General features: G+C 45.8%; 2 protein-coding genes across 6 annotated transcripts in view; one reads left to right on the top strand and one right to left on the bottom strand.

Annotated features, from left to right (window-relative positions):
• Positions 1 to 5,887, bottom strand: part of GALNS (galactosamine (N-acetyl)-6-sulfatase) — a 58,187-nt gene extending 52,300 nt beyond the window's left edge. For 2 of the 4 annotated variants that reach the window (XM_061594084.1, XM_061594087.1), the window contains exons 1-2: positions 5,671 to 5,887; positions 276 to 399 (exon numbers count right to left, since the gene is read on the bottom strand). In XM_061594084.1, the coding sequence (XP_061450068.1) occupies positions 276 to 399; positions 5,671 to 5,805 (259 nt within the window). In that variant the 5' untranslated portion in view covers positions 5,806 to 5,887. Of the gene's footprint in view, positions 1 to 275; positions 400 to 1,539; positions 1,635 to 5,670 lie in introns of those variants that run through there. The other 2 variants (XM_061594085.1, XM_061594086.1) reach the window with 2 other exon arrangements.
• Positions 5,888 to 6,258: 371 nt separating this feature from the next.
• On the top strand, positions 6,259 to 11,422 carry TRAPPC2L (trafficking protein particle complex subunit 2L). Of its 2 annotated transcripts, none has more exons than XM_061594088.1 (5): positions 6,259 to 6,368; positions 8,237 to 8,409; positions 9,831 to 9,918; positions 10,150 to 10,229; positions 11,256 to 11,422. In XM_061594088.1, exons 1-5 carry the CDS (start codon positions 6,336 to 6,338, stop codon positions 11,299 to 11,301), a joined length of 420 nt encoding a protein of 139 aa, XP_061450072.1. In that variant the 5' UTR covers positions 6,259 to 6,335; the 3' UTR covers positions 11,302 to 11,422. The 2 variants fall into 2 exon arrangements, with proteins under 2 accessions (XP_061450072.1, XP_061450073.1); XM_061594089.1 differs by lacking the exon at positions 6,259 to 6,368 and adding an exon at positions 6,459 to 6,614.
• Positions 11,423 to 13,333: the final 1,911 nt, after the last annotated feature.

Genomic DNA, 13,333 nt, shown 5'->3' with positions numbered 1-13,333 from the left:
AGAATACTTTCCCATGCACCCTCTGGTTCCTCTAACACAACCATTTCTACTATGATTTTTTAAACAATAAAATGTGTTCCTATATTACTAGAGTTTAGTACTGCTACTATTTAGCAAAGCACATTTGATTTGCAATGCATTTCATAACCTCTGTCTTTAAAAATGGAGAGTACAATTTGCCCTCTGTGACTTCACGATACAGATATAATTTGTACCAAGCCCAGTTCTCCACCCCTAGACAATACTCTGTCCCTCGGGCTTTGGAGTTTACTCACATGGAGAGCAGAGAGGGTTGGCAGTGTAGAAGCTTGAGAAAAGCATCCCTTCTGCAGCCATCTGGTCTAAATTTGGAGTTTCTTTGGAAGGATGCCCAAACACACCTAAGTCACCCCAGCCCATCTGAAGAAACACCAGCACATAAGAGAAATAAGCTCTAGTTAATCGGTTGACAGGACTAGTGTACATTTTTCTCATTCAGCTACTTAAAAGCTTTGCTATAGCATCCATCACTGTAACACCAAAGCATGCTGAACAATGATTTCCACTGCTCCAGGTTTAAGGGAAAGCAGCTTTTTCATCTTGAAAAGAATATGGATTATGGGGGGAAAAGCTTGGGGAAAACAGAGAAGTGATCTTCAGCAATGCAAGGAGTAGGTTATTCACAAGTTTCTGTTTCATATAATAGGAGGTAGGCTGGCAGAGTCTGGATTGAGGGACACAAGTAACAGATCCCTGGCAATACCTATGTGGGCAGAACTGCATCACAATTTCAGAAATACTGTCATAACAACTGTCATGCTGGGTCAGATCAAAGGCCCACAGAACCTAGCAATCTGTTTCCACCAATGGTCAGTCAGATGTCCCGCAGAAGCTCAAAAGGTGAGCAAGATGCAAATAAGCCATTCACTGCTGTTTGCTCCCAATGGCAAGTAATCACAGATATACTCCTTCTGGACATGAAAGCGTCATTTCTAGCTGTAACAGTGAATAGCCATTCATAGACCAATTATCCATGATTTTCCCCTAATCCTCCTTTTAAATTTGCTTATGCTAGTGGCTATCTGAGCCAATTAATTTTGAAGGCAAATTATGCACGCCTTGATGAAGTAAGTTGTTTTGTGGTAGTTGCATGAATCCCCCCCCCCTGTGGTGGGGCAAACTCAAGGGAACTTCTGTTTGGAAAATGCTGCCATACCTAGCCTGTCCTTAGTGGCCCCTGCAGCTAAATCACTCTCAGCCCTGCAAGTTTTTTTGACACATATATACTGAATATAATATGAAAGGAGGGGAGGAAATTAGAACCTTTTTGTAGCATGAAAAACACTCAAATCAACAGGGGGCCCCTTTTAAAGAAAAAAAATTACACCAACAATTTCAAACAGCTAAAAACAGGGTGCAAGAAGTAATAGCCTGAAACTAAAAAGAAACAGAAAGCACTTTTCTAACACTACGGTCAGCCGAGCAATGGAATAATTTCACTAAAATGGCTTATGAATCACGATCACAAGAGGTGCTCATAAATAGGCCAAGGCCCCAGACCTGAATTCGGGTAGCAAGTTTACATTGCTAAGTCTTGTGCTGAAACAAAACAGTGTCCACCGTGCACGGTCCTCCTGACTTCAGCAGGCCTGTCCAGAGATTGTGACGCTTGTATGGGGAACAGGAAGAAAAAAGTTTCCTCAAGCTGCCAGTAGGAGATAATAATGCTTAGTTTTTATATAGGTTTTTCAAGTGTCCAAAGTGCACAATAGTATTATCTTGTTGTAATCATTACAACAGCCCTGTAATGTAGGACAGCACTTTTATCCCCATATTGCAGATGGGAGAGAGTGGCTTGCTCAATCCCAAAGGAGCAACTATATCAGCTGATTCCAAACCAAGAAAAAACAAATGCTGAGGCACCATAAAGATGATAGTGGCTCAACACATCTGTAACTAGTCTTGCCTAAGGCCACCTAGTGAGTTGATTGTAAAGGCAAATTCAAACCTGCAACGTCCTGACTCATAGCACAGTAGTGGTTACTTTATTGCTTCTTGACAGCAAATAAAGGTGGAAATTTTTAGGACTGCTCCATTTGCACTTGATACAAGCCACAGAGCAGGCACCCAGAACTGGCCCCTATGTTCAATTGCCAACCCAGAGAACAATGATTCCAGCTCCTAACCCCTAATTTATATTCAGATGATTTATATACAGCTCTTTAAACAAGCCACAGGGCAGTTTACAATAAAGCAAATACATAAAATATATAAAAATAACAACGCTTTAAAGACACATAACAGTAAATCACTGAATAACAATTACAAATAGCAGCAGCAGCAATCAGGCTTCTCCTCTGCTAAACACCGGCCAACACAGATGTGTCTTAATTAACCACCTAAAACTATAGAAAGATGGAGCCAGACACACTGCAGTAGGGAGGAAGTCACATATGAGGAGCTGCCACTGAAAAGGCCCTTTCACAGGGGCCCACACCCTGTACCCCATACAGTGTATTTATTTAGAAATATATACCCAATTTATTTAGAAATGTACCTCACATGGTTTATTTATGATGCACCATGACTACTCCACCACCATCCAATCTCTGCAACCCAGCAGAAGGCAAAGTTCGTGAAGCCGTTATTCATTTAAGTGTGGAGTTTTTACTCTACCTTTCATCAGGGCGGCCTCATGTCAGCTTACAAAAGAATTATAGGCCAGCTTACACCCCCAGGCAGGTTTTCTGCATCAAAGTGCAAAACTCCATCTGACAAGCTATTTGCCTCAAATCCTCATCTAGCATCCAAAAGAATGTGCCTCATAGCCTGCCTGCCTGCCTGCCCACCATAGGTCAAGGCCACATATCATCTCCGGAAACATCTCTCCCTGACAATTCCCTGAAACCAGCCCCTAAAGCAGGGATGGAGAACCTGATCTAGCCAGTGGGCCAGATCCTTATCTCCCTACCCCTCACAGGCCAGATTTTGTCAGTCACCTGACGTCACATCAGGTGATGATAGCTGGGACTTATAAGCACAGCTCAGGGCTTGCAAAGAGCCCTGTGTGTGTCTTTGAAGCTCCACTGATCAGCAAGCTTGAAGTTCCAGGCTACGGTCTGAAGGCACATGAGGCCAGCACCCTGCTGAAGCTAAGGGTCAGGTCTGGTCAGTGCCTGGATGGGAGACCGCCTGGGAACCATAGGTAAGCCACCTTGGGTTTCTATCAAGAAAAGAAAGGCAAGGTATAAATGTAATAAATAATAAATAAATAAAAGTCACTACCCCTCAGCTGATCGCTGGTACCTTCAAGCCTGCTTTCTGTAGGGATCATATGCATGATGGAGTCCCCAATGGGCAAATTGGTTGCACAGCTGACCCATGCATCTCTACCAGCCCCCTACCCAATGTCACAGAGGGCATCAGGTGTGGGGCAGCAGGGTATGGTTTGGGGGAGACAGTCTCACAGGCCAAACTCACATACCAGGCCAAATTTGGTCCATGGGCCAGATGTTCTCTACTCCTGCCTTAAAGGGAAAAAGTTCCTCTCTCTTCCAACTTGTGTGTGTGTGTGGGGGGGGAATGCATGGACCATAACTCAAGAAAGAAGCCATAAAGAGCCCCCAAGCTCAGGGCTGATCTCCAGAACCACTTTCATCCATGGAAGATGTAAAGCTACAGAAGAGGTGTCAATTATGTGCTGAGAGCCTTGTCCTTGTGAGAAGCAGCATTTGTTTTTCTGGATGCTGCCCTCCAAACCACAGGATGCCAATTCCAGGCATTTCAGTAGTTCCCCTGAACAGAAGAAGGTTCTGTCCCATCCCAAAGGGCTACGTCCCCATCCCAAATTGTTTCCAAAAGGGACAGACAAGCCTCTCACATGAAGGTTCTCCCAGCCACCTCTCCTTCAGAATAAAAACTCCTTTCCCTCAAGAGAAGCGGTTGATAACCTTCCCAATCCCAGGGTCTCTACAGTCTAATAATGAGTCTAATAAAGTCACCCATCATCCACACATGCACCAACAAGGGGCCCACAACATCAAGGGGCTCGAATGTGCAAATCAGCCACTGCAGTAAAACACCACTGTCTTTGTGAGCCACATAACATCACCTTGCATACATCAACCCCCAAGATCAGCTTTTCAGCCACCAGGCCCTTATGGTGACTTTTCCTCTCTGCCAAAATTCAGAATGGAAGCTCCTTAGGGCAGGGAACAATTAATGCCTACATTAATTGGGGCAGTAGTGCATCTATTCCTGTGCATGTGTCATCAACCATGCATGCCGCTCTGACCTCCTCAGAGGAAGAGCAGAATAAGAATGTGGACAATTCCCTTAAACTAGATTTCTGTTTACTGGAACCCTTTCCTAATATATTTTACCTATTGCAGTAAAGTACTCAATGAGACCTAACCAGTGCTGAATAGAGGGAAACTAGTACTCCATGCAACTGGGAATGACGCATTAACAGAAGTATAGTTTCCAAATCATGTGAAGTACTAGTTCCTCTCTATTCGGCACTGGTTAGGCCTCATCTTGAGTACTGCGTCCAGTTTTGCACATCACACTTTAAGAAGGAAGCAGACAAACTGGAACAGGTTCAGAGGAGGGCAGCAAAGATGATCAGGGGACTGGAAACAAAGCCCTGTGAGGAGAGACTGAAAGAACTGGGGACATTTAGCCTTGAGAAGAGCAGAGTGAGGGAGATATGATAGCACTTTTCAAGTACTTGAAAGGTTGCCACACAGAGGAGAGCTGGGATCTCTTCTCAATTGTCCCAGAGTGCAGGATAATGGGCTCAAGTTATAGGAAGCCAGATTTCGACTGAACATCAGGAAAAACTTCCTAACTGTTAGAGTGGTACGACAACGGAACCAATTGCATAGGGAGATGGTGGGTTCTCCAACACTGGAGACCTTCAAGAGGTAGCTGGAGAGCCACCTGTCGGGTATACTTTAATCTGGATTTCTGGATTGAGCAGGGGGGTGGATTTAAAGGCCTCTTCCAATTCTATTCTAGGATCCTATCTTATGTATGTAAACATTTGTATACATACTACACATGTATATAACTATATATACATTCATACATTTTTATGCACCTGTATATGTGTGCATATGCATATTTTGATCTGATTTTATCTTTATTGCATTCATTGAGCCAGATGTACATCGCTTACAGAGAACTGCAATTAAGCAGTATTTATACTGTCGAGATATATGAATGAACACCCCTCTTCAGTTTTGCGCAACCAAGCCCCACAAGGGGGGCACACTAACCTCAGCTCCTCCTCTTTCTCAAGGAAACAGATCACACATACAAGCGCTCCCCAGAGAGGTGACCCCTTCCAGCCCCAAGAGACCAAGAGCGCCCCTTTTACTCCTTAGAGGAAACCTGATTCACCTCTCTCACACACATATATACACATTTACATACACACACACCCTATATATACACATATATGCATATACACACACACAAATATACACACCTATATACATGCATACACACGCATACACACACACACATAAATATACATACATACATATATATATATACACACATATATACATATACATACACACATATGCATACATGCAAATATATATACACCTATAAATATACACACACATACATATTTACATATACATACACACACTTCTTCCCCCCCCTTCCCCTTCCCCGGCTCACGTCGTCCATTAGCAGCAGGACCAGGTTGGGGGGTCGCGGCAGGGTGACATTGGCGACCCCCGCCAAGCTCGCGAACCTGGCCAGGCCGCACAGGCCTAAGAACAGCAGCAGCGGCGGCGGGAGCCCCGTCTCCATGGCAACCACTCCAAGCCCGCCGAGAGACCGAAAAAAAAAGATTGGGAGTCGGAGAGGAGGGGGCGGCCCAAGAGGTGCGCGAGGCCCTCAATACCACTAGAGAGAGACACAACCGGTTCTACATTGAACGTGCGGGGTTAAAGGCATAGGAGGGCACTCGAGAGGGGGCACTACAGGAAGAAGGGGAGCAGCTCCCCCATTTTTGAATATAACGTGTTGCTAATTATATGTACCCCCTACGCGGGGATTTTGTAAACGTAGCATAGAGAAGCCAGCTGCTGCGCCTAGCCCCGCATATGGCGGAGACGTTATTCAAAGGAAAGCTGGAAGTGGGAGAGGCTGTGGGGTAACACTCGCCTGTTATCTCTATGTGTAGGAAAAAGACTCCGGCTCGGTCATGTGCGCAGAGCCGCGAAGGCGGAGCCGAGGGCTGCTTGATTCATTGGTTCCGCTATCACGTGGACACAAGTAAGGGCAAAAGGCACTGCCCACGTGACCGTGAGAAGCCGGCAAGCCCGCCAGTATCCGAGATGGCAGTTTGTATAGCTGTGATCGCCAAGGAGGTGTGGGAGGGGTCTGGGTTGGCTCTTAAGGAGGGGGCAGGGGCAATGGCAATGGGGAGGGTGGGGAGGGGAATGGGAGACGGGCTTGGAATGGGCAGCACAAGAGTGGCCTTGCCAGGGGGCGGAGGCAATAGCTTTCTTCTGCTATTGCCCCGTCCCCACGTTAACTGGTATTCAGCCAGTTAAACTTGGGAATTCTCTCCCTCAATGATAGTTTTGAAGGAGGGCCAGGGCAATTCATGGAGGGTAAGGCTATCGATGGTTACTAGCCACTATGGCTAGGTGGGTACCACTGCTTGTTGGAGGCTGGGTGCCTCTGAATACCGGTGGCTGGTGCACTCAGTTCAGTCCTGCTTGGGCGCTTCCCATAATGGGCATCTGGTGGGTCCCTGTGAGGGCAAGAGGCTGGACCGGATGCCTCCCCTTTGGCCTGATCCGCCTGCAGGGCTCTTATGTTAACTGTTGGAGGCAGGGTGCCTCAGAATACCAGCTGCTGGGAATCGCCAGTGCAGAGTGCTATTGCAGTTTGGTCCTCCTTGTGGGCTTCCCATTATGATATCTGGTAGGTCACTGTGAGGACAGGAGGCTGGACTACATGGGCCGCCCTTTGGCCTGATGCAGCAGCCGTCCTCTCCATATGTTCTTAGAGCAGGGCTGCTGCCAGAGGCTGGCATCTTGGGCACCTGCTGAGGCTCACACTCCAACAGGGGGTCACTGCTGCCAACCCCTGGAGTACCCCAGCCCTGCTTGTTCTCTTCCCTGGCTGTCACTGCCGGTTCAGTTGCCACTGCTAAGCAAGGCAGATGTGACAGTAGTAGCAGCAGCAGAAGAAAAAGCTTATGTGAGCCTTGGCCTCTGCCTCTGGGCTGAAAGGGAAAAGGCCAAGAAAATTGTCTGCAATGACAGAATTGGAGAGGAGGCCGGCCAACTCCGTGAGGGGGCCCTCTGAGAGCATCTTGTTTGAGTGCCCCACAAAACTTGGAACTGGTACTGATTGTGAGGTAGACTGCCTCTGAATATAGAGGTTACACTTAACTGCTGTTAAGTCTCATCCTCTGTAAATGTGATGAACCTGTTTAAAATGCAGGCCTTTTCATATTTGCAAGTAAATGTCACTCTGCTCAATGGAGCTTAATCCCTAAGAGGTCTATTTAAATAGATTTACTAATAGACCAAGTAAGTCTGTTTAGGACTGAAGGCTTTGTAAGGACTGGGTTAAGCCAAAGAGGGTCCTTCAAGTCCAAAATCTCTGCAATGGAGGCTTCTAGTTGGATGATTTTGTGTTCTTATTTTAAATTAGGATTCCAAAAAGTGTGTCTAATTCAGGTATTCTTTCAAAGCAACAATTGTTTAAGGTGTATGTGGGGAGGGAGGGATTATATGAACTGTATGTAGAAAAGTTGTCAAGTTGGTTGGGCACGTGCTTCCATAGGGATGTTGGAGATGCGATTGCAGCAGCTCCGCCTTCTTGCAACCCAAAGTGGAAATATTAATGTGGGATGCAAAAAAAAATCAGGTCTGAATATTGTTTCATTGTGTTTTGAATATGAACTGCCTTGAGCGAAGGAAAGGCAGAATGTAAACATTTGTTTTCTTTAAAATGTGATCTTTGTTCAGGGCTTTGAGCTGGTCTTCCACCTGTGATCTGTGCCATAGGGATTGTACAGTACTGCATTGTGAGCCAGTCCATTGGAGGCTTGCTTGGATTCAATGGCTCCTTCTGGCTTGATTTAGATAGGTGTCTGTTTTGGATTCTCTTTTTTAAATGGTGCTAAAAATAACTGTATGTGTTGTGGGAAAGGGAGTTACTCTTAGATATGTCAGTTGGTTCCCTTCATAAATCACTAACCTTTTTTTTTTCATCCTAGAACTATCCGCTGTACATCAAGAGTATCCCGACAGAAAATGAGCTAAAGTTCCACTACACAGTCCACACGTCCCTTGATGTTGTGGATGAAAAAATCTCTGCTATGGGGAAAGCTCTTGTGGACCAAAGAGAGCTCTACCTGGGGCTGCTGTACCCAACTGAAGACTACAAAGTGTATCTTTTATGCTTTTTGGGTTGAGCAAGCTAACCTCCCAACGCTCCTTTCAGCTTTACGATTCTGTGACTCTATTCCTGAGGGCCACTTCTTGCAGTCTTGCCTCATTAAGGAAACTTAAATGAACATAAAACTCTAATTGCAGCTATGTTGCAGCCCTGGAATTTTGTTCTGTCCGTTGCTGTCTGATTACAATATAGCTTGGTGTGCTTTGAGTCTTAGCTGTGGAATATGGGGAAAGGCCATATCTCAGTGGCAGAGTGCTAGCTTTGCACGCAGAAGGTCCCAAGTTCAATCCACGGCGTCTCCAGGCAGGGCAGGGAAAGAGTCCAGCCTGAAACGTCAGAGAGCTGCTAGTCAGTGCAGACAGTACTGAGCTGGATGGACCAATAGTCTGACTCCGTAAATATCAGCTTCCTATGTAGCCTGGAAGTTCAACAGTGGTTGAGGCAGCATGCAACTGTTCTATGGACTTAAGACTCTTCAGTCAACAGCAGCTACTGAGCAACCTGATCATCCAGTTAAATGAAAGGATCTGGAATGTGGTACTAAAATGTAAAGTGTATTGGTTAAAAACAGACTGCGGTTTGGATTTGCGGAATAAGTGAAGGTGCAGGGAGCTGCTGTGCGTTTAATCTAAACCCAGTTACATGTGGGTAAGATGTTCATTGCCTAGAACAGCCTTTCCCAACCAGTGTGCCTCCAGATGTTGTTGGACCACAACTCCCATCAGCCTCAGCCAGCATTGCCAATGGTCAGGAAAGATGGGAACTGTGGTCCAACAACATCTGGAGGCCCACTGGTTGGGAAAGGCTGGCCTAGAAGCTGTTTAGCTTAAGACAGTTGTTTTCAGCTGCTTTGTTAGTGGCCAGGACTGTAGCCCAATGATAGAGCACATCTCTCCAGTCAGAGGCAGAGTGCATCTGAACATCAGTTGCTGGAAACCACAGGAGGGGAGAGTGCTGTTGCGCTCAGGTCCTGCTTGCGGGCTTCCCAGAGGCATCTGGTTGGCCACTCTGAGAACACGATGCTGGACTAGATGGGCCACTGGCCTGATCCAGCCTCAGGGCTCTGCTTAAGTTCACAAGCTTTGCATGCAAAAGGTTCCAGAACCAGTTCTGGCATCTCCAGGTAAGGCTGGGACAGATTCCTGTTGGAAGCCTGAAGAGCTGCTGCTAGTCATGTAGACCAGAGATGGCCAACCTGTGCCCACCCCCCACGCTGGACCCTAGCACCCATAATCCTTCACCATTGGCTATGCTGGCTGGAGCTGATGGGAACTGTGGATTCTTGACATCATCTGAAGGGGTTCAGATTAGCCGTCCCTAGAGCAGACAGTAGATAAGATGAACCCATGGCCTGACTTTGTATAGGGCAGACTATGATGTTCCTCACGTGTGCACCTTGACCAGCCAAGCAGATACGGCTATGTGACCAATTCCAAGGTGAAGTTTGTGATGGTGGTAGATTCTTCCAACACAGCACTCAGGGACAACGAAATCCGCAGCGTAAGTCCAGGGCAGCCGCAGGGAGCCTGTCACGGCGGGACTCCCTTCCGCTTACTCAAGACTCATGGGCAGAGCTTGGAAAAGTTACTTTTTTGAACGACAACTCCCATCAGCCCCAGCCAGCATGACCACTGGATTGGGCTGATTGGAGTTGTAGTTCAAAAAAGTAACTTTTCCAAGCTCTGCTCATGGGTCCCTGCGTGATGGTAACTGAAGTGCTTCCCTTTTCAGATGTTCAGGAAGCTGCACAATTCCTTCACAGATGTCATGTGCAACCCCTTTTATAATCCTGGGGACCAAATCCAATCCAGGTGAGTAAAGCTGATGAGGATACTAATCTCTTTGGCGCTTAACTGGCTGTGTCGTCTTGCAGAGCTGTTGGAAACTCATTTGTAATTCCAGAAGCTGCTGCTGCTGAATTGTTCGGGTGGGATGAAGCAGCATTGTCCTGAGCCTCTGCCCACCTCATGGGCTACATATGGCCAGGCTGACCACTGGCCAGGCTGCCTGGGGCTGATGGGAACTGAACAACATCTGGGGGTTCCCAGGTTTCCCATTCCTGTTTAGAGAGACTGGCCTTTTTTTAAAAAAAATTAGTCACTAGCTCCTGTTTTTTAAAAAATCTGCTATCCTTTTTTGTTATTTTTCCTCCCTCACCCACTTTATGCAAAAGGCAGGATATAAAAGCAGGGGTGGGGAAACCTTTGACCCTTCACATGTTGCTGAACTGCAACTGAACAGTGTGGTGTAGTGGTTAGAGCATCAGACTGGGATCCTTGCTCAGCCATGAAATTCAGTGGGTGACCTTGGGCCAGTCACTGCCTTACAGGCTTGTTATGAGGATAAAATTGGGAGGAGGAGAATCATGTTTATGCGCCATCTTGTGCTCCTTGGAGGAAAGGTGGAATATAATTTTTTAAAAAAATGAAACACCCATCATCACTTACCTTTGGACATGCTTGCTGGGGCTGATGGGAGCTGTAGTTCAGCAACAGCTGGACAGCCAAAGGTTTGCCACACCTGCCATAAATATTGGCAAGGTTCCGTGCATGCATAAGGAAACAGGACCAGTATGCCAGTTAGGTGCATGGGTGAAGAGGGGCACCCTGCTTCACCCAACACTGTCTTGAACATCTGTGCCTTCAAATCTTCTTGCAGCGTTGAGGAAACTGTGGCAATGATAAGAGTGATGGGTGGCAGATGCAGCCACATAAGTAGAAAACAGCCTTTTATTGCTGTCCTGTTGTACTAACCAGCCAGCTGGCCTGGCTTTGATGATCTTTTGCCCTGCTCTGATTCCTGCTTCTGTAACGCTTCTTATCCATGCTTTCTCCAAGGGCCTTTGACAACATGGTGACGTCCATGATGGTGCAGGTTTGTTGAAGCTTCCGCCTCTTATTCCAGCAGCTTTCGCCGAGACGACTGGCCCCTGTACAGAATTGTTTCTTGTGTATGTTCTGCCTTCTGAAATCTTGCACTGTAAAATAAACTCCTTCAATATGTCTGTCTGTTGCGATTGGTCACTAAGAGAGAGATGCTGTCCTGAGAGCAGCCCCCCTTCTAACACACACTAGTCCCATTGCAGATGGAGCTAAAAATTGGCTATAGTCAAAATCTGGAAAAGTTGAAGAAAGCCCACCCCTCTTGGTAGCTGGATGGTTCCCAAGCAGGGGGAACAGCTTGGATGCAGTAGATCAGCCATCTCCAACATGTTGCCCTCCACAAGGTGTTGGACTCAACTGCCATCAGGCCCAGCTGCCACAGCCAGTCATCAGGGATGATGGGAACTGTAGTCCAACATCATCTAGAAGGCACCAGGTTGCAGGAAGAAGGCTCTCTGAAGGAATCCTACATGCTTCTCAATGATCTTTTTTACCTAGGAGCCAGCTGCCATTCTGTCAAGTCAAGTTTTGACTGCAGCAAAAAAGAGAGAAGGTATATTAGAAGCAGAATTCAGAACTCTGATTAACAAATTTTGTTATGTGCCTTCAAGTCAATTACGACTTTTGGCAACCCTATGAATCAGTGACCTCCAAGAGCATCTGTCATGAACCACCGTGTTCAGATCTTGTACGTTCAGGTCTGTGGCTTCCTTTATGGAATCAATACATCTCTTGTTTGGCCTTCCTCTTTTTCTACTCCCTTCTGTTTTTCCCAGCGTTATTGTCTTTTCTAGTGAATCATGTCTTCTCATTATGTGTCCAAAGTATAATAACCTCAGTTTCATCATTTTAGCTTCTAGTGAGTGTTCTGGTTTAATTCACACACTATAACCCACTGACAGCAACTGACTTGTCCATTAAGTTGAAATCGGCTTGAATGTACATAATGACAACAGCTCTGGGAATGACTGACACGGGATATCATCCTATAACATGACACTGCAATCCTGTGCATGTCTACTCAGAGGTAAGAGCCCTCAGTGGGGCTTACTCCCAAGTTAGGGTATAGGACTGCACCTTAAAAGACTTTTATTTTATCTATGAACAGCCATTCCATCAGGCTATGACAGAGGGATGCAGGGCCTCTCTGCTGGCTCAGCTGAAAGACCAGCACATTTTTGGTTTTTCCTTTCCTTTAACTCTTTCCATTCCATTACTAAGGGCTAGGGCCTGAGTGCTTTCCCCCCCTCCCAGTTCCTTTTCCTTTTTTTCTTGTGTATTTTAGATTGTTAGCCTTAGGGCAGAGACTGCCTTATCATTGACATTTGTAAGCTGTTCTGGAAGAATTTTTTTTTCCAGCTGAAGTTGTTATGTATTATTGTCTTTTCTAGTGAATCATGTCTTTATGATGTGAGCAAAGTATGACAACCTCAGGTCATCATTTTAGCTTCTAGTGACAGTTATAGTTTAATTTGTTCTAACACCCAATTATTTGTCTTTTTCACACTCCATGGTATGCGCAAAGCTCTCCTCCAACATCACATTTCAAATGAGTTCATTTTTCTGTTATCCCCTTTTGTCACTGTCCAACTTTCACATCCATACATAGCGATCAGGAATACCATGGTCTGAATGATCCTTACTTTAGCATTCAGTGATACATCTTTGTATTTGAGGACCTTTTCTAGTTCTCTCATAGGTGCCCTCCCCACTCCTAGCCTTCTGATTTCTTGTCTCCATTTTGGTTAATGACTGTGCCATGGTACTGATAATCCTTGACAAGTTCAATGTCCTTGTTGTCAACTTTAAAGTTACATAACTCTTCTGTTGTCATTACTTTAGTCTTCTTGACGTTCAGCTATAGTCCTGCTTTTGTGATTTCCTCTAACTTTCTTCAGCATTCATTTCAAATCATTACTGGTTTCTGCTAAGAGTATGGTATCCTCTGCATATCTTAAATTATTGATATTTCTCCCTCCAATTTCCACACCTCCTTCATCTTGGTCCAATCCCGCTTTCTGTATGATATGTTC

This window comes from Rhineura floridana, chromosome 13 (genome assembly GCF_030035675.1).
Source record: "Rhineura floridana isolate rRhiFlo1 chromosome 13, rRhiFlo1.hap2, whole genome shotgun sequence".
Taxonomy (NCBI): Eukaryota; Metazoa; Chordata; class Lepidosauria; order Squamata; family Rhineuridae; genus Rhineura; species Rhineura floridana.
The sequence above is the reverse complement of the archived record's forward strand: the minus strand, read 5'-3'. Positions and strand labels throughout refer to the sequence as shown.

Excerpts from the sequence above, each read along its gene's own strand:
- TRAPPC2L (XM_061594089.1), top strand. The coding sequence starts at position 6,576 with ATGATAGTTTTGAAGGAGGGCCAGGGCAATTCATGGAGG. Across the intron at positions 6,615-8,236 it reads GCCAGGGCAATTCATGGAGG|AACTATCCGCTGTACATCAA; the intron begins GTAAGGCTATCG and ends TTTTCATCCTAG. Across the intron at positions 9,919-10,149 it reads GGGACAACGAAATCCGCAGC|ATGTTCAGGAAGCTGCACAA; the intron begins GTAAGTCCAGGG and ends TTCCCTTTTCAG.